Source organism: Rhinoderma darwinii, chromosome 5 (assembly GCF_050947455.1).
Source record: "Rhinoderma darwinii isolate aRhiDar2 chromosome 5, aRhiDar2.hap1, whole genome shotgun sequence".
In the NCBI taxonomy this organism is placed as follows: domain Eukaryota; kingdom Metazoa; phylum Chordata; class Amphibia; order Anura; family Rhinodermatidae; genus Rhinoderma; species Rhinoderma darwinii.
Window position 1 is genome coordinate 263,643,220 of NC_134691.1, and position 18,617 is coordinate 263,661,836.

Here is an 18,617-nt window from a genome sequence, read left to right on the forward strand (position 1 = left end):
GTACATAAATAATTACACATTGTTCTAACCGTTTAACTAAAATAAAATAAAAAATTTTATTCTAGCAAAACATTCCCTTTAAGATGGGCCCGTGATGGACCTGTTTTTCCAGATCCCTCATAGAATTGAGTCTATTGAGGGATCCGAGAAAACTGAAAAAATAGGAAATGTCCTATTTTTCCACAGGTCGTTCACACTGTCCGTTAGGAAAACAGCCATGTTATAAGCCCCATAGACATGCAGTAATTTAAATACAGCCGCATGACGGCCGTTAAAAAAAAAAAGACGTCTGTCACCCGGCCTAAATGTCTAAAATTACTATATACTATAATATATATAAAATACATCTCATATCTCATCAAGATTATTAAAGCATACTGATGGCATGGGGCAGGGAGGGTTTCTCCTGCACGAGATTCCCCTCTATTTGCCAGAGCAGAGAGCTGCAGAACAAGAACAACTCCAGCTCCAGTCATGTATTCTGTGGTCACCCATTTAGTTTCTTGGAGTGGCCATTGCAGGGAAATGCGTGGCCAGATAAATTTCCCCCAGCAATCATCAGCTCCAGTTCCAGGAGTCGAACCCACAAGAAGATACATTTTTTTCAGAAAAAAACTGAAGCACAAAAGTTAGTCCTGTTTTCATTTTCGTTCTTTCCTCACTTCTATAACTTATTTCTGTTTCCAGCGACATAGCTGTATGGGGACTTTTTTTTGCAGGATAAGCTGTAATTTTTAATGGCTCCATTTATTATTATTAGTAGTAAAAAACTTTTTGTGGGTGTAATGGATAATAAAACAGCAACTCCTCCAGTTTTTTGGATTCTGTTTTTACAAAGTTCAACCTTACGGTAAAAATGACATGTTAAAATGTATTCTGTGGGTCAACAGGAATAAAGCGATACCAAATTTGTTTTTTTTTATGTTTTACTACGGTTTCCAAATAAGAACAATTTGTTCCCCCTTCTGTTTAATCTTTCCATAGATCCCTTACTGCATCACCTTTCCAAAACCTCAACTTTTCAGGGCCTTATTATACGGGATCTAGAACTAAAAGTAGCCGCTTCTGCGGATGACATCCTGTTGGTAGTTGCGGACCCTAATTCCCATTCTTGAAGAACTAGACCGGGTGGGCCGATTATCGGGATACTATTTGAATAGGGACAAGACGGAGGCACTGCTGTTGCGAGGGCCTTCTAGACCCCTCTGGGCGGCCGCCTTGCCATTTAAATGGAACACTCAGGCAATCAAATATTTAGGAGTCCAAATCTCCAGACACCCTGCTAAACTCAACAGACTTAATATAGCAAGTTATATAGAGGAATTAGAAAAGACTATCAAATTAGAAGCACTTAACCCTTTCATACCTAGGGAAGTCCAATCTTCTTAAGATGACGGAGTTCCCTCGTCTTCTATATATTTTCCATACCCTCCCAATATATCTCACCCCTACAGATGAGACGCATTAACTATTTAACTAAATATCCCGAGTTACCGATCGATCACTTTTGTTTTCTTCAAGTCGACACCAATATAAAAAAGGTTTTACCACAACTGCCAGACTTGGAATGGAATCCTTATTTGCTTCTAAAATTCTCCAGTCTCAACTCCCCGAAGGGCCAAATAACTAGAAACTACCAATTCCTTCATGTTCCCCTTGATTATTCACAATCCCAGACTCCTCTAACTAAATGGCAGGGTGACGATCAGACTCTGACTCCTACCACAATACTGCCGGCTCTAGAGCAGGCACATGAACTTCTTCCCTCTGCTCGCTTTCTGGAAATGCGACTTAAGATTGCCCATAGGTCGTATTTGACTCCAAGTGTGGGGTATAAGATTGGCATCTACACATCATCGTGTTGCTTCAAATGTCAAGCACCCGCAGCCAATCTCTACCATTGTTTGTGGTCGTGCCCGTACATTCGTACATTTTGGTCTCGCATACGCACATTCACTACTACTCACCTCACCAATTTTGTCCCGGATACGATACTGTGGGCGGTGTTTAGGTACATGGACCCGGAAGTTCAAGAGTGTTCCCCCGGGGCACACAAATTGTTGCATTATGTGGCGGTGGGGACGAAAGCCATATTACAAACCTAGCTTGCTAATCAGCCCCCACCTTTCAAATTATTCTTGGATAAATTATCCTATCTCTTGAAAATGGACTGGGTAGCGGCCTCTCTCCATAAGGAATTACAGGTCCAACAGTTTTTTGAACATGGGAAACGTTCATTGCATTGCTCCCACAAAACTTTCAGATACAAATACAGAAGTGCTTTGAACCAACGGTCTGGTTCCACGAACAGGTGCTCCTGGGGAATGCACCCGTGTAAGATATGGTCAGGATCCTGGTGGTTGTCTGGTGTGGGCGAGAGCCATGCTCCTTCATGTCCTTACTATTTCTCCCCTGTCCCCGCATAGATACGATGGGTTCTGTTGGGGTGGATGTGTGCGGTGGGCTGGTTCCCGCGGACGCCTCCATCCCGGATTTAGGTTTTTCTTTTTCAAGTTCACTGGGGTGGGGAATTGCATACAACTTACAGAAAATGTGAGTGTTTCATCTGCATTGTTTCCTTCATAAGCACAGCGAGATAAAAAATTGAACGTTATTTTGTTTTCCTTTCTTTCCCCCCCTCCCCCAATCCATTTATCCTGCTTGGCCAGTTACGTCAATTTCTTGATGGTGTAATTTGTGTTTACTGGAAATACAACTGATCCTCTGGACTGCTGATTGTATTACATTGTTCCCCCTCCCTTCTTTCCTTCTGTTTTCCCCACAACCTTAATTGTTTGGAAAAAACGTTCAATAAAAAGAAGAAGTTTTAAAAAGAACAATTTGTTAAAAAACAAAAAAGCGTTATGTCGCCATATTCTGAGACCCTTAACTAGTTTGTGTATTTTTTTCATCAAAAGTGTGGCGTGAGGGTTTGTTTTTTGCAGGGTGAGCTGTATTTCTTGTTGATACATATGACTTTTTGCTCAATGGCTATTCCATTTATTTTTTTTTTGGGGGGGGGGTAGGCGTGGTAACCAAAAAATACCAATCACAGCATTTAACTTTTTTTTTTCCCCCACCATGCGGGATGATTAGTTACATTTTAATAGTTTTACACACCTGCCGATATTGATTATGTTAATTTTTTTATAGTTTAAAAAAATGGGAAAAAGGCTTTTTTTTTAAAAAAAAACACAACAAAGAAAACGCAATTTTTTTTATGGTTAGAAAATAAATTACATTTATTTAGAATTTTTTACCGGTACATCCTGTATTGTAGTGCTTAAAGGCACCAAGACGTAATGGTGCGTCCTGGCTAACAACTGTCACCCTGTCAAAGGACAAGGTGACAGAATTGTGCCATCAACTATTTATGACATTTGAACAGCACAGTAAGACGGCAGGGGACCAACCACAGCGGTCCCCTACCGGCGATCGCTTTGATTGGTTAGTCACAGCAGACTGACCAATCACAGTTCCTTGAGAGTTACTGTATGTCATGGAGCTGGCTCAAGCTGAGCCAGTGCCATCACGCCAGGTGTTGGCTATATATTTACAACCAGGCTCCGATCCGGCCGATTAATCCCTTAGACGCAGCGATCAAAAGCAACGCTGCATCAAGGTAATTAGATTTGCATTACCAGCTAATGGGTGCAAAGATCGGGAAAAAAAATAAAAAAAATAAAACAAGTAAAACATTTAAAAAATGTAAAGTTTAAAATAATAACCGCCTTTTTTCCCCATAATAAGCCTTTTATTACAAGGAAAAACAGAACACATTAAAAAAAAAAAAAAGTACACATATATCGTATCATAGCGTCCGTAACGATCCGGACTATACAAATATCATGATATTTTACCCGCAGGGTGAACACCGTAAGAAAATAAAATTCCAGAATCACTGGTTTTACTCTTCCCAAAACAGAATACAAAAAAAAAAAAAAAAGAAGATTTAAAAAAGTTGCATGTACCCCAAAATTATACCATTAAAAACTACAGCACGTCCCGCAAAAAACAAGCCCTCCCGCAGCATTTTCCAGAGAAAAATAAAAAAAGTTATGGCTCTCCGAATATGGCAAAACAAAAATGATTTTATTGTGCAGACGATGCAAAACATAAAAAAAAACTATAAATATATGTTATCGCCGTATCGTATCGACCTGTAGGATAAAGTAAAATTGTAATTTATAGTGCACGATGAACGCAGTGAAACAAAACAATAAAAAACATCAGCATTTATGGGTTTTGGTCACATTGCTTGCCGAAAAATGAAATAAAAATTTAGCAAAAAAAAAACAAAACAAAAAAACAAAACAACGCATGTACCCCAAAATGGTACCAATGAACACTACAGATTGTCCCGCAACAAATAAGCCCTCACACAGCGCCGGTGGAGAAAACAATAAAATGTTCTGGCTCTCTGATTATGGCCATGCAAAATGTGCAGTGTTCCAAAAGTGGATAAGATTGGGCACCATTTATCAGTGTGACACGGACCACACATCTATGAATTATTATTTATTTAACGCATTATTATACCCTCATGTACTCCGTACAGATTACATATGCCCCCACGTTGTAAACTGAAATACCAGCAAAACTCCAAACAGAACAATTACTAAGAAACATCCGCGCTCTAAAAGCCAAATGGCGCTCCCTCCCTTCTGAACCCTACAGTGTGCCCAAATAGCAGTTTACGTCCACATATATGGCATCACCATTCCCAGGAGAACCCGCTTAACAGTTTGAGGTATTTGTCTTCAGTGGCACGAACTGGGGACAACATATTGTGCACTAAAATGGCATATCAGTGGAAAATTGCAATTTTCACTTTGCACCATCCACTGAGCGTTCAATTCTAATAAAATAAAAAATAAATAAATAAAAAAAAAAAACACCTGTGGGGTCAAAATGCTCACTACACCACTTAAAAAATGCCTTGAGGGGTGCCGTTTCCAATATGGGGGTCACTACTTGGGGGTTTGTTTTACTATTTGACCCCAGAGTCCTGCCATGGTGGGCCAATGATGAGAAAAATCACCAAAATAGTTCTCAAATGCGCATCTGCTTTTTCACTCCTAAGCCCGGACATATATCCAGGCAAATGATAAATGCCTTGAGGGGTGTAGTTTACAAAATAGGGTCACTTCTCAGGGTTTTCCACTCTACTTTTATACCTAAGGGAGCTCTGCAAATGCAACATGGCGCCTGTACACCAGTCCAGAAAAATCTGCGCTCTAAAAGCCAAATGGCGCGCCTTCCATTTTGAGCTCTGCCCATGAGCCCAAAAAGCCACACATGGGATATTGCCATACTCGGTAGAAATTGCATAACAAATTGTGTTGTTTTTACTTTCTCCTCTTACCCCTTTTGGGGAAAAAATTTGGAAGCATAACTACATATTTTTGGGAAAAATTTAATTTTTCATTTGCACTGCCTAAGGGCTCGTTTACACGAGCGTGTTATACGTCCGTGCGACGCGCGTGATTTTCACGCGTGACGTACGGACCTATGTTAGCCTATGGGCCAGTGCAGACAGTCCGTGATTTTTGTGCAACGTGAGTCCGTTGCAAAAAAACTCACGACATGTCCTATATTTGCGCGTTGTCCGCGCATCACGCACCCATTGAAGTCAATGGGTGCGTGAAAATCATGCATGCCTCACGGAAGCACTTCCGTGGGACGAGCGTGATTCGCGCAACAGCTGTCAAACGATGAATGTAAACAGAAAAGCACCACATGCTTTTCTGTTTACAAACATCCAAACGGAGTGTCATTAATGATGGCGGTTGCGTGAATAGCATGCAGTCGCGCACCATATGAACATGACACATGGAGCTGTTAAGTGCCTTTTGCGCACGCAAAATGCCACGTTTTTTGCGTGCGCAAAACGCACACGCTCATGTAAACCAGGCCTAATTCTAATAAAATCTATGACACACCTGTGGGGTCAAAATGCTCACTACACCCCTGGATGAATGCCCTGAGGGGTGTAGTTTCCAAAATGGAGTCACTTCTCATGGGTTTCAAGCAAAATTTGCGTGTCAAGTAGCACTCCTGCCATTCTGAACCCTACCGTGCGTCCAAACAGCCGTTTATGATCACCTATGGGGTATTTCCCTACTAGGGAGAAATTGCTTTACAAGTGTTGAGGTACTTTTTCTCCTTTATTCCTTTTGAAAATGAAAAAAAATATATATACATTTTTGTGGAAAAAAATGTAGGTTTTAATTTTCACTGCCTAATTACAATAAATGCAGCCAAAAAACAGTGGGGTCAAAATTCTCACTATACCGCTAGATAAATTCCTTGAGGGGTTTAGTTTCCCAAATGGGGTCACTTTTGCGGGATTTGCACGGTTTTGACCCCTCAGGGGCTTTGCAAATGTGACATGGTGCTGCAAACCATTCCAGCAAAACTTGGGCTCCAAAAGTCAAATGGTGCTCCTTCCCTTCTGAGCCCTGCCCAGTCTCCAAACAGCAGTTTATTACACATATTGCTGTGCTCATTAGAGTTTGCTTCATAGATGTAGGGGTGTTTTTTCTCCTTTATCTATTGTGAAAATGAAAAATCTGAGCTAAAATTAAATTTTATTAGAAAATAAAATTTTCAATTTCACGGCCAATTCTAATAAATTCTGCAAAAAAACTTGTCGGGTCAAATGCTACCTATTCCCCAAGATAAAATTCTTGAGGTGTGTAGTTTACAAAATGGGGTAACTTTTTGGGGGTTTCTACTGTTTTGGTTGCTCCAGGGGACAAACACGACATGGCACTAAAAACCATTACAGCAAAATCTGGGTTCCCAACCCCAAATGGCGCTCCTTCCGTGGGTCCATACAGCAGTTTATTACCACATATGGAGTATTTCCATAAACAGGAAGAATTGCTTTACAAAATGTTGGGGTGCTTTTTTTCTCCTTTATTCCTTGTAAAAATGAGAAAATTCTATGGGTTTTTTCAGAAAAAAAAAAAGTCGATTTTTCATTTTTACAAACGAAATCCAATAAGTTTAGCAAAAAACCTGTGGGGGGTCAAAATGCTCATTATACCCCTAGAATTTCGAGGTGTGTAGTTTCCAAAATGGGGTCAATTTGGGGGTTCCATTTTTGGCACTACAAGACCTCATCAAACCTGACATGGTGCCTAAAATATATTTAAAAAAAAAAAAAAAAAAAAAGGGAGGCCCCAAAATCCAATAGGTGATCCTTTGCTCCGGAGGCCTGTGTTTCAGTCCACTATCACACTAGAGCCACATGTGGAATTTTTCTAAAAACCGCAGAATTTGGGCAATAAATATTGAGTTGCGTTTCTCTTGTAAAACCTTCTGTATTGCAGAAAAACGTGTTACAAATGAATTTTGGCAAAAAAAAAAAATGTAAAAGTTTAACTAGTTACTGACACAGGACGAAAATGCTGGTCCTGAGCGGCGGGTACTTCGTGCATTAGGACGAGCAGTCTCGTCCTGTGTGACAGCCATGTCCGTGCGCGATTGAGAGCGGGGCAACAGCTGTAATACACAGCCGCAGCCCTGCTCTAACGGCGGAGAGAAGAGAAACCTCTACTCTCCGCCGTTAACCCCTTGAATGCCCCGATCAAATCTGATTGCGGAGTTTAAAAGTAAATAAGAGGAAAGCTTAATGGACTTACGTACTTTCTCACTGCACTGTTATTTAGCTTCAACTGCTTGTTCAATTTTATTACTGAAAAGCCCTGTGACGCGATCAAAGCCCATAACTCGTATGGCCAGACAGCCTAGGGTCAACATATTTCCTGTTCGGGCATACTGAGGTATGCCCTAACACCTGCCTGTGTACAATCAGTACACAGGCTAATGTACTGGCATATAGATATATGGCATTAAATTACAGTTAAAAAATTAAAATAAAAAAACCCTTTATGGGAGAGAAAAAAAAAAAAAAAAAAGGTAAATGTCAAAAATTAAATGTTATATTTAATACAAATTTTTTTTTTTTACAATAAACTTTTTAAAATATTAGTTCCAAAACATGAGATAAAATAGACATATTTGGTATCACCACGACCGTAACAACCCGAACAACAAATGTATAAAATTATTTATGGTGACCAGTTTATGGTGTAAAATAAAATAAAAAAATATTAAAAAAACTGCAGTGGAACTGCTTTTTTTCTGCATTTTTACCAAAATAAGAATTTATATGAATTAAACTATAATGTACTTGTACCAAAAAAATGGTACCTACATGAAGTACAACTCGTCCCGCAAAAAACAACTACGTCGTACAAAAAATAAAAATAAAAGTTATGAGCGTCGGGATACAAAGAGGGAAATATAAAAAAATTGTTCTGTCCTCAAGGCAAAAATTGGCCGTGTCCTTAAAGAGGCTCTGTCACCAGATTTTGCAACCCCTATCTCCTATTGCAGCAGATCGGCGCTGCAATGTAGATAAGAGTAACGTTTTTGTTTTTTTTTAAACGAGCATTTTTGGCCAAGTTATGACCATTTTTATATTTATGCAAATGAGGCTTTCTAAAGTACAACTGGGCGTGTTTAAAGTAAAAGTACATCTGGGCATTTTTACTTCTTTTACTAGCTGGGCGTTGTGAATGGGAGTGTATGATGCTGACGAATCAGGTCCTGCATCGTGTCGGACGAGCGAGGACACATCGGCACCAGAGGCTACAGTTGATTCTGCAGCAGCATCGGCGTTTGCAGGTAAGTCGATGTAGCTACCTACCTGCAAACGCTGATGCTGCTGCAGAATCAACTGTAGCCTCTGGTGCCGATGTGTCCTCGCTCGTCCGACACGATGCAGGACCTGGGGCAGGAAGTGAGTGACGTCACAGCGTGATCTCTCGAGAACACGCTGTGTGTCTGTGCACTGCCAGAAGCTGGGCGTTGTGAAGAGAAGTGGATGATGCTGATTCGTCAGCATCATACACTCCCATTCACAACGCCCAGCTAGTAAAAGAAGTAAAAACGCCCAGATGTACGCACATAATACACGCCCAGTTGTACATTAGAAAGCCTCATTTGCATAAATATAAAAATGGTCATAACTTGGCCAAAAATGCTCGTTTAAAAAAAAAAAAGTTACTCTTATCTTCATTGCAGCGCCGATCTGCTGCAATAGGAGATAGGGGTTGCAAAATCTGGTGACAGAGTCTCTTTAAGTGGTTAAATTTCACCTCTACTTTGCTTTAATTCCTGTGAAACGCCTAAAGGGGTAAGAAACTTTCTGAATGCGGTTTTGAAAACTTTGAGGAGTGCAGATTTTAAAATGGGGTGATATATGGGGACTTTCTAATATAGAAGACCGAATTTACATGAGCGTGTGCGTTTTGCGCGCGCAAAAAGTACTTAACAGCTCTGTGTGTCAGACGCGTATGATGCGTGGCTGCGTGATTTTCGCTCAGCCGCCATCATTATTACACTGTTTGTAAACAGAAAAGCACATGGTGTTTCTGTTTTCATTCATACTTTTTACTGCGGTTGCGCGAATCACGCGCGTCACACGGAAGTGCTTCCGTGTGCTGCGCGTGATATTCACACACCCATTGACTACAATGGGTGCGTGATGCGCGAACAATGCACAAATATCGGACATGTCGTGAGTTTTACGCAGCGGACACACGCTGCGTGAAACTCACGGACAGTCTGCACGACCCCATAGACAAACATAGGTTCGTGCGAGGCGCGTGATAATCACGCGTGTTGCACGGACGTATTACACGTTCGTCTAAATAAGCCCTAAGGCTGTCAAAGCCACTTCAGAATTTAACTGGTCTCTGAAAAAATAGCCTTTTGAAATTTTCTTGAAAATGTGAGAAATTGCTGCTAACATTATAAGCTTTGTAACGTCCTAGAAAAATAAAAGGACATTCAAAAAACAATGCCAAGATAAAGTAGACATATGTGAAATGTTAACTAGTAACTATATTGTGTGGTATAACTGTCTGTCTTACAAGCAAATACATTTAAAATTTAGAAAATGCTAATTTTTGCACATTTTCTCTGAATTGGTGTTTTTTCACAAACACGGAATATAAAATCTACCAAATTTTACCACTAACAAAGTACATTGTGTCACAAGAAAATCTCAGAATCGCTTGGATACATAAAAGCATTCCAAAGTTATTACCACATAACGAATAGTCGACACAGATATAACGGCGATTCAGAGGTAGTGCAGCCTTTTCTCCCATTAAAGTGAATGGGAAAAGGCTGCAATACTCTACTGCAAGTAGCGAGCAAGTAGAAATGAAGGGGAAGACCTGCTCGTCAAAACAGCTGATCGGCGGGGGTCCCAGGAGTCGGCCCCCCGATAGACTATCAATTTTTTGGGGACTGCAAAATCCCCCCTCGCGGCTCGGGGTCGATAGGATGACAGAAGGCTCCCCTCTTTCTAAATGGCTTAAATGCTGCTGTCGCTAGTTATTGCAGTAACCCAACGGTTAAACATGAGTGATTCGTTTTCTCCAAACCCGGCAGTTACAGTGCGGTGTCGGCTGCAACACATAACGGACACCCATTGGGTTTGGAGCAGGCCAAGCTCAGGAGTCCGCTCCATATCTCCCCTCCTCACTATGATGTAAATTTACGTCAAATGTTGGGAAGGGGTTAAAATGCTTTGCCATTGTTTTAAGGGTAAACCGTACTACTCATCTCCTGGCTGATTGTAAATTCCGGAACAGCAGGCAGCTTTCTACAGCCACATCGATGGTTGAACTTGATGGACATAGGACTTTTTCCAACTTTGTAACTAGGAAGCAGCTGGGATTAAAGGCATTTTCCCACGAAGAACATTCATCGCCTATCTATCCACAGGATCGGTAATAAATGTATATTCGCTGGGAGGCCCGACCCCCATTCTCTTCTCAGCACAATCGCAGTGAGAAGGATTTTGAATAAAGCAGCGGTCTCACGTGTCCGTTGACGCTCTATTCAACGTCTATGAAACAGCCGGTTACAGTGACCGTTCTCTCACCGAAATAAAAATAAAAAAATGGCTTTGTATATATGTTTAAGGTAGTAGTAAGGTAGTCAAAGTGAACATGATTAAATCACTTCTATACCAACGGATACATTTACTGCTTACATGCAAAACAAAAATAAGACTTAGATTACAAACATATTTCCTTCCATAGCAGAAAAAAAAAAAAAAGCTTTATTTATAAAAAGTATTGTACCCAGTCTACACTTTTTAGCTCCAGCCATCAACCCACTTTGTGCTCGTCATTCGGCTTATGACCACCATTACCTCCTTTGTTCCCGTCTCCCCAACTTCCCCTGTGCAGCACAAATCCTATGGAATTATTTTCCTGCTACCATTAGACTTGCTCCTAAAAGTACCAGGCTGCAATTGTTACATTGAAAAGTAAACTTACATCAAATATGTTTATTACAGCTGCCAGCCCAGCCCATGGAGTAGAGAGCTGCAAAGAAAGGGCACCCACATTAGAATGGGTGCTATGTAATACTACATTTCCTCTACCCAGCAGCCCCCCACAACTACCACCTGCAATTTACTGATAATCAGAAGCTGAACCCAAGATGATCAGCCGATAGCCGGCCCAGCTTCATTTGAAAAAAGGTTTGCCATGGTGAGAAAACTCCTTTCCCTGGCTACCCAGGTTGCATCACTAAACCATTTCATGTGTATGATCATTGCAGATATAAAGTGACATACAAAAAAATTAGGACCAACTTCCTCATAATTATTTCAAGTGTTCTTATCCATACGTGGACAGCTTCACAGTACTCTGGAAAGGTCATATAGCAATTGCCAATAATGTCCACTAGATGGCAGCAGAAGCAATTGTTTATTCTTGTGAGCTTCAATGGACAATGTCTGCTGAGCTCAGCATAACAGGAATGCTACCGAAAAAGGCCATACTTACAAATGGACACAGCCAGGTCAGAAATGCTGATGAAAGGGCGAGCAGGTGCTTTAAATAATAATAGCCACTCCCACTAGTCTTGAGGGGAGTGGTGTGTGGTGCATGGGATGTGTAGTAAGAAATAATAAATGAATAGTGTGTGTGCAAGTGTAATACTATAAGTGAAATATAGGGGGCAGTAATAAATGAAGTGCCTCAATAGAAATAAATGGATAATGGGGTGCAAGTGAGTGAAACATGGAGGGATAGTGTGTACGTCATAAGGCACAACGTGTATAGCCAGGTAGAAGCCTATTTGTGACGCCTTGATAATTCATAGAGCGGGCTACCCTGCTTGCTATGCCAAACAACAACACACCATGCTCTCCCAGCATCAAAGACCCGGCTGTGTCCAAGAGAAGCGAATATACATAATAATGAATAATACCTGGGGTATTGGTAATCATTTTGGCCAAAAGGACGCAAGCTCGCAATCCACGACAAGGATCCCCAGACTTGCGAGTCCCTAACTCCTAAACTGGAACAGAACGTTCCTGATCCTGTATATTCGCTTCTCTTGGACACAGCCGGGTCTTTGATGCTGGGAGAGCATGGTGTGTTGTTGTTTGGCATAGCAAGCAGGGTAGCCCGCTCTATGAATTATCAAGGCGTCACAAATAGGCTTCTACCTGGCTATACACGTTGTGCCTTATGACGTACACACTATCCCTCCATGTTTCACTCACTTGCACCCCATTATCCATTTATTTCTATTGAGGCACTTCATTTATTACTGCCCCCTATATTTCACTTATAGTATTACACTTGCACACACACTATTCATTTATTATTTCTTACTACACATCCCATGCACCACACACCACTCCCCTCAAGACTAGTGGGAGTGGCTATTATTATTTAAAGCACCTGCTCGCCCTTTCATCAGCATTTCTGACCTGGCTGTGTCCATTTGTAAGTATGGCCTTTTTCGGTGGTTTTGTATATGTCCCTGTGTTTTTATCGGTTCTATAACAGGAATGCTGTTTAATGGTGTTCAACTTCATCCCAGAAAACACGTAACACCGACATAAACAAATGTTTACATTTACAATGATTTTTATTGTTTTATTCTTACATTATTTTAAAAGGTGTTGTCCGAGGACAGAGTGGTCCACAGGATAGGTCAGTATCAGTCGAACCCCCACCGATCAGTATGAAAATTCGCCCCATGCCCAGACAGCGGCTTTAATGTCATTTAAATGTAGCTTAGTGAATATCAGTTTGGTCCAAAAAAAGTATTTTCAAACAAGAAAAATTATCATTTGTTTCGCCTCCAAATTACTAATCAGTGTTTTTAGCCTTTTATCCTGGACACTGGCAGATTCTTTTGCAATAAAATGAACAGATCACACTTGAGGCATGAAGGAAGGTGAAAGACTCTAGAATTATAGATATTAGATCCTATAATATTCCCTACAGACCACAATGCCAATAAACGATGATCCGCCTTAAGCATGTGTGGTAACCTCAGTGACATAATGCTCTGACGCAAACTCTGTTTACACGACTACCATGGCTTCCATTCATAACGTAGCCCTGAAAGCTATGCCAGATCCATATACAAGCGGATACCGACGAACCCTGACGGAAACAGCTACTACTATTCTGGATGTGCGCTACCCCAATATGGCGCAGGCTCAGGGGCTGTGCTCCAACATACACGGCAGGTGGCAGCTGTTTCAAAGAGAACATTAATCCCGGCTGCATAACCTCTTAGAGGCCATAGTCAATAGTGACATCTAAAAAGGTTTAAACAGCGGGAGGGGGCTCCCTCTGTCCCCCGATCGCACAAAATGTTTTCTTAGTAAATTTATATAGTTTTAGTATAAAGTACTACTTTTACTAATGCCGTAATCGTATTGAGCCGCAGAATAAAGTTAAAATTAGGTTTTTACCGCAGGGTGAACGCCGTAAAAACAAGACCCAAAAAACAATGGAGGAATGACAGTTTTATTCCCAATTCCACCCCACAGTTTGCCAGTACATTATATGTAATGCCTCATGCACACAGGCGTGATTTTCGGGTCAAAAGAGAAATAAATACTTATTCTATTCGGGCTAATGCTTGGTTGCCCCTAAGGTTTACAATGTGAGCAGCTGAATGGGTGGTACTGTAGTGCGATTGACTTTTGTCCAATATCAGACATGTCAACATTTTTAAATCTTTGAACATTTATAATTTCTTACCTCAGGGTACGAATATCTGGAACATCCCCTTTACCGCCAGAAAATGCATTTTTCCAGAAAGAATGGCTAAGTAATTCAGTCCAGGTAAATCTAAAATACAATATTACAGCTGCATTACTAGATAATGAACAGAATCAAGCACTTTTTCCACAGTAAGGTCTCTTGCACACGACCGTTGTGCCAATCGGGCTGTTTTTGACGGCATCCACGTGGCACCCGATAGTCTTCACGGACCCATTCACTATAACGGGTGAATTGGGACTGTGAAAAATGGTCCAAGTCTCTGATCTGAGGAAAGATAGAACATCTATCCTAGCTTTCCTCGGATCACTGACGGGACTCGGACGGCGCACATGGTCGTGTGCATGAGGCGTAAGAATGATGTACGATCTTAGTCGCTTTTTGAAACATGACATTCTGGCTACTTGCAATCGCCAATAGGGGGAGCATGGGAGCTTACTGCATACTGTGTTATTATGGAGTTCAACGCCGTTGTTGGAGGACAAAGAACAAGTTTAATGGTGTCAAAATCTGAACTAAAGCAACTTACTAATATACTGTTATTTACAAAAGTGCACGAATCGACCGATTGCAGCCGCGGTCACATGGTCCAGAAAGTTTGGAGGCTTTCAGGTAAGTTTTGACGGGTTGTCACAGCCTCACATAGCAGCGAGCTTCTTGGTCTGGCTCAGTTCATTAGCGAAGCCAAGCCCCTGCAACACAGCTGCCGTCATTCAATACGGAGAGGAGGGGGCTGGCTTAGCTAATGATATGAGCCAGCCAAACAGCCCCTTTATGACGTCACTGGTTGTGTGGATACACACAGATAGGGAATTAGCATCCGGCTACATGAGCCTGTGACGACGCATCACAGATTACCTGAAAGCCTTCGATCTTCCGGGACCACAGGTCGTGGCTGCAATCCGGCCATCTGTGCCACTTATAAAATAGCAATATATCAGTTATTTGCTTTATTTAACATTTTGACATCACTAAGGGCGGATTCACACGAACGTGAATTGCGTCCGTGCAGGCCGCGTGGTTTTCACGTGGCACGCATGGACCAATAGAAGTCTATGGGGCAGTACAGACAGTCCGTGCTTTTTTCGCAGCGTTTGTCCGCTGCGTAAAAAGCGCCACACGTTCAATATCTCAGCGTATTTCACGCATCACGCACCCATTGAAGTCAATGGGTGCGTGAAAACCACGCAGGTCGCACAGAAGCAGTTCCGTGCGAACTGCCTGTTTCGCGCAACTGCTGTCAAAACGATAAATGTAAACAGAAAAGCACGCAGCCGCGCATCATATCATGCTGCCTCACGGAGCAGGCAAGTGGCTTTTGCGCAGGCAAAACGCTGCGTGTTTTGCGTGCAGAAAAACGCCACGTTAGTCTGAATCAGGCCTAACCATGTTTTTTTTGTTGTCAAACAACCCCTTTAACCCGTTAGTGACCGGCCCATAGTCTTTTTACGTTGGTCACTAACGGGCATAAGTAAAGTAAGGGAATAAGTAAACAGAGCAGGGAGCGGGTCAAATCTCCCTGCTCTCAGCTGCCAGTGGCAGCTGAGGGCTGGGGGCGTCCCTGCTCTGCCGGGTGAGATCGATATTAGTATCGATCTCACCCGTTTAACCCCTCAGATGCGGTGCTCAATAGCGAGCGCCGCATCCGAGTGGTTTTGGAGAGAGGGAGGGAGCTCCCTCTCATCCCACTGACACCCGGCGATAAGATCGCAGAGTGTCTGTGTCTCCGATGGCAGCCGGGGGCCCAATAACGGCCCCCAGGTCTGCCTGTAATGAATGCCTGCTAGATCATGCTGCAGGAATGACCTAGCAGATGCCTGTCCGTTTTAAACGGATAGACAGTAATACACTGCAATACAGAAGTATTGCAGTGTATTAGAATAGCGATCGGAGCATCGCATAGTGAAGTCCCCTAGTGGGACTAGTAAAAAAGTTTAAAAAAAAAAAGTTTAATAAAGTTAATTTAGAAAAAAATGTGAAAAAAAAAAAAATGAAAAACCCACTTTTTCCCCTTACAAACTGCTTTAGTATTAAAAAAAAAACAAAATAAAAAGTTGAAATGTTACACATATTTGGTATCGCCGCGTCCGTAACGACCCCGACTATAAAGCCATTACATTACTTAACCCGCACGGTGAACGGCATAAAAAATTAAATTAAAAAACGATGGAAAAATTGCTGTTTTCTGTGAATCCTGACTTTAAAAAAATGTGATTAAAAAGTGATCAAAAAGTCGCATCTACTCCAAAAATGGTACCAATAAAAACTACAAGTCTTCCCGCAAAAAAAAAGCCCTCATACAGCTGCATCGGCGAAAAAATAAAAACGTTACGACTCTTCAAATATGGTGACATAAAAACAAATAATTTTGAAAAAAAAAGTTTTTACTGTGTAAAACATACAAAAACTACACAAATTTGGTATCGTTGCAATCGTAACAACCCGCTGAATAAACAGTGTTATTTATACCACACGGTAAACGGCGTAGATTTAGGATGCAAAAAAGAGTGGCGAAAATTCTGATTTTTTTCTATCCCCCCCCAAAAAAAAGTTAATAAAAGTTAATCAATAAATAATATGTACCTAAAAATGGTGCTATTAAAAAATACAACTTGTCCCGCAAAAAACAAGACCTTATACAGCGATGTCGACGCAAAAATAAAAAAGTTATAGCTCTTGGAATGAAACGATGGAAAAACGTAAAAAATAGCTTGGTCATTAAGGTCTAAAATAGGCTGGTAATTAAGGGGTTAATGTACAACAGTATACACTAAGCTCCAATGCTCCCCTTAGTGGCGGATGCGAGCAGCCAAAATTTTATGTTCTGTTTCTGCAGATTTGGATCTCTGTATCAGAAAAATAGAGGTCCACTATAAAGGTATATAATAAGACTTAATCAGCACAGAATTGGGAAGCACTGGTTTAGATAATACCTGCACCTACCTTTTGAGAGGGTCTTTCTGTAGCAAGCCACTAAGTAATGATTGGAACTCTGGAGATGGCTTGGCAGATGATGGTCCTGGTTAGAGATATAGAAGTAGAAAGAAGTATTTTTACAGTGTTGGGATCAACAAATATACATTAATGTAAGGACTTAAGGACCTCCAAGGTGTAATGTAATATATATATGTATATATATATATATATATATATATATATATATATATATATATATATATATTAATGAAATGATGGCAGCACTGTTTATTTATCCATGTCAGATGCTGCGTTTCAGTTCCCTCACAGGACTTGAGAAAGGTCTTGTGAGGGGACTGAAACATAGCATCTGACATGGATAAATATACCACATTTTCTATTTTCGAAACTACTTTTTGGAGTGCTGCGATCATTTCGTTAAGGTGTATCTAATAGGACCGTTTGGATTATGATCAAGATCGCATAGCACCCTATGCTTTATCTGTTGAAGTGCTGCTATATATATATATATATATATACACATATATATATATATATATATATATATACATATACACACACACACATACATACACACACACACACACACACACACACACATATATACACACATATATATATATATATATACACACACATACATATACACACACACAAATACATATATTACCACATATGAACACACACACACACACACACACACACACACACACACGTATGCCTGCTCCTATACACACACACACACACACACACACCATTCAGCCATAACCACCAGCCTAAAATCATGTAGATCCGCTTTGTGCCGCCAAAACAGATCTGACCTGTCAAGGCACAGACAAACATTTTTTCAATGTGGCAGGGCGCATTATCCTGCTGAAAGAGGCCACTGCCATTACGGAATACAGTGGTCATAAAGGGTTGTACTTGGTCTCCAACAATGTTTAGGTAGGTGATACATATCAAAGCAACATCCACATGAATGCCAGGACTTGAGGTTTCCCAGCAGAACATTGCCCGGAGCATCACACTGCCTTGGCCGACTGGTCTTTCCATAGTGCAGGGCAGGACATACCATTAAAGGGGTTGTCAAGGAAAAAAAATTTTTTTGCAGCCGCACATGGACCCAGTAGGTAAGGCAGGGGCATAGTAGGGCGGCAGGCAGGGCATGTGCCCTGTGCGCAACTGGGTGAGACAGTAGGGGGGGGGGGGCACCGGGCCGGGCGCAGGTACAATGGACTACTTCTCCTGGAGCGAAACCCCCCTGGCGTCGCTATCCATATATGGACAGTGACATCAGGGGCTCATCCTCCAGGAGAGGAATCATAGCTCCCATCCATCCCAGCCGACCTATCCCACAGTCAACTGTGTCTGCATCCTCAGGACACAGATACAGTTTAACTTAATGCTGAAGCAAGGAACAGTAAGCTCCCTGCTTTAGCATTAGTTTAGAGCGGCGGAGCTCCTCCGCTCGCCGAGGACTACGCGGGCACAGCGCTACTTAGAGCAATGTGCCCGGGAAAGCCCTTGACGTCACTGTCCATATATGGAATC

The 18,617-nt window shown here is 41.5% G+C and overlaps 1 protein-coding gene across 2 annotated transcripts in view; it reads right to left on the minus strand.

Annotated features, from left to right (window-relative positions):
* The window catches only part of ULK4 (unc-51 like kinase 4), a 771,869-nt gene that overhangs the window by 718,168 nt on the left and 35,084 nt on the right, over nucleotides 1–18,617 (minus strand). For both annotated transcript variants that reach the window (XM_075827083.1, XM_075827084.1), the window contains exons 8-9: nucleotides 17,073–17,148; nucleotides 14,109–14,198 (exon numbers count right to left, since the gene is read on the minus strand). In XM_075827083.1, the coding sequence (XP_075683198.1) occupies nucleotides 14,109–14,198; nucleotides 17,073–17,148 (166 nt within the window). The remainder of the gene's footprint in view (nucleotides 1–14,108; nucleotides 14,199–17,072; nucleotides 17,149–18,617) is intronic.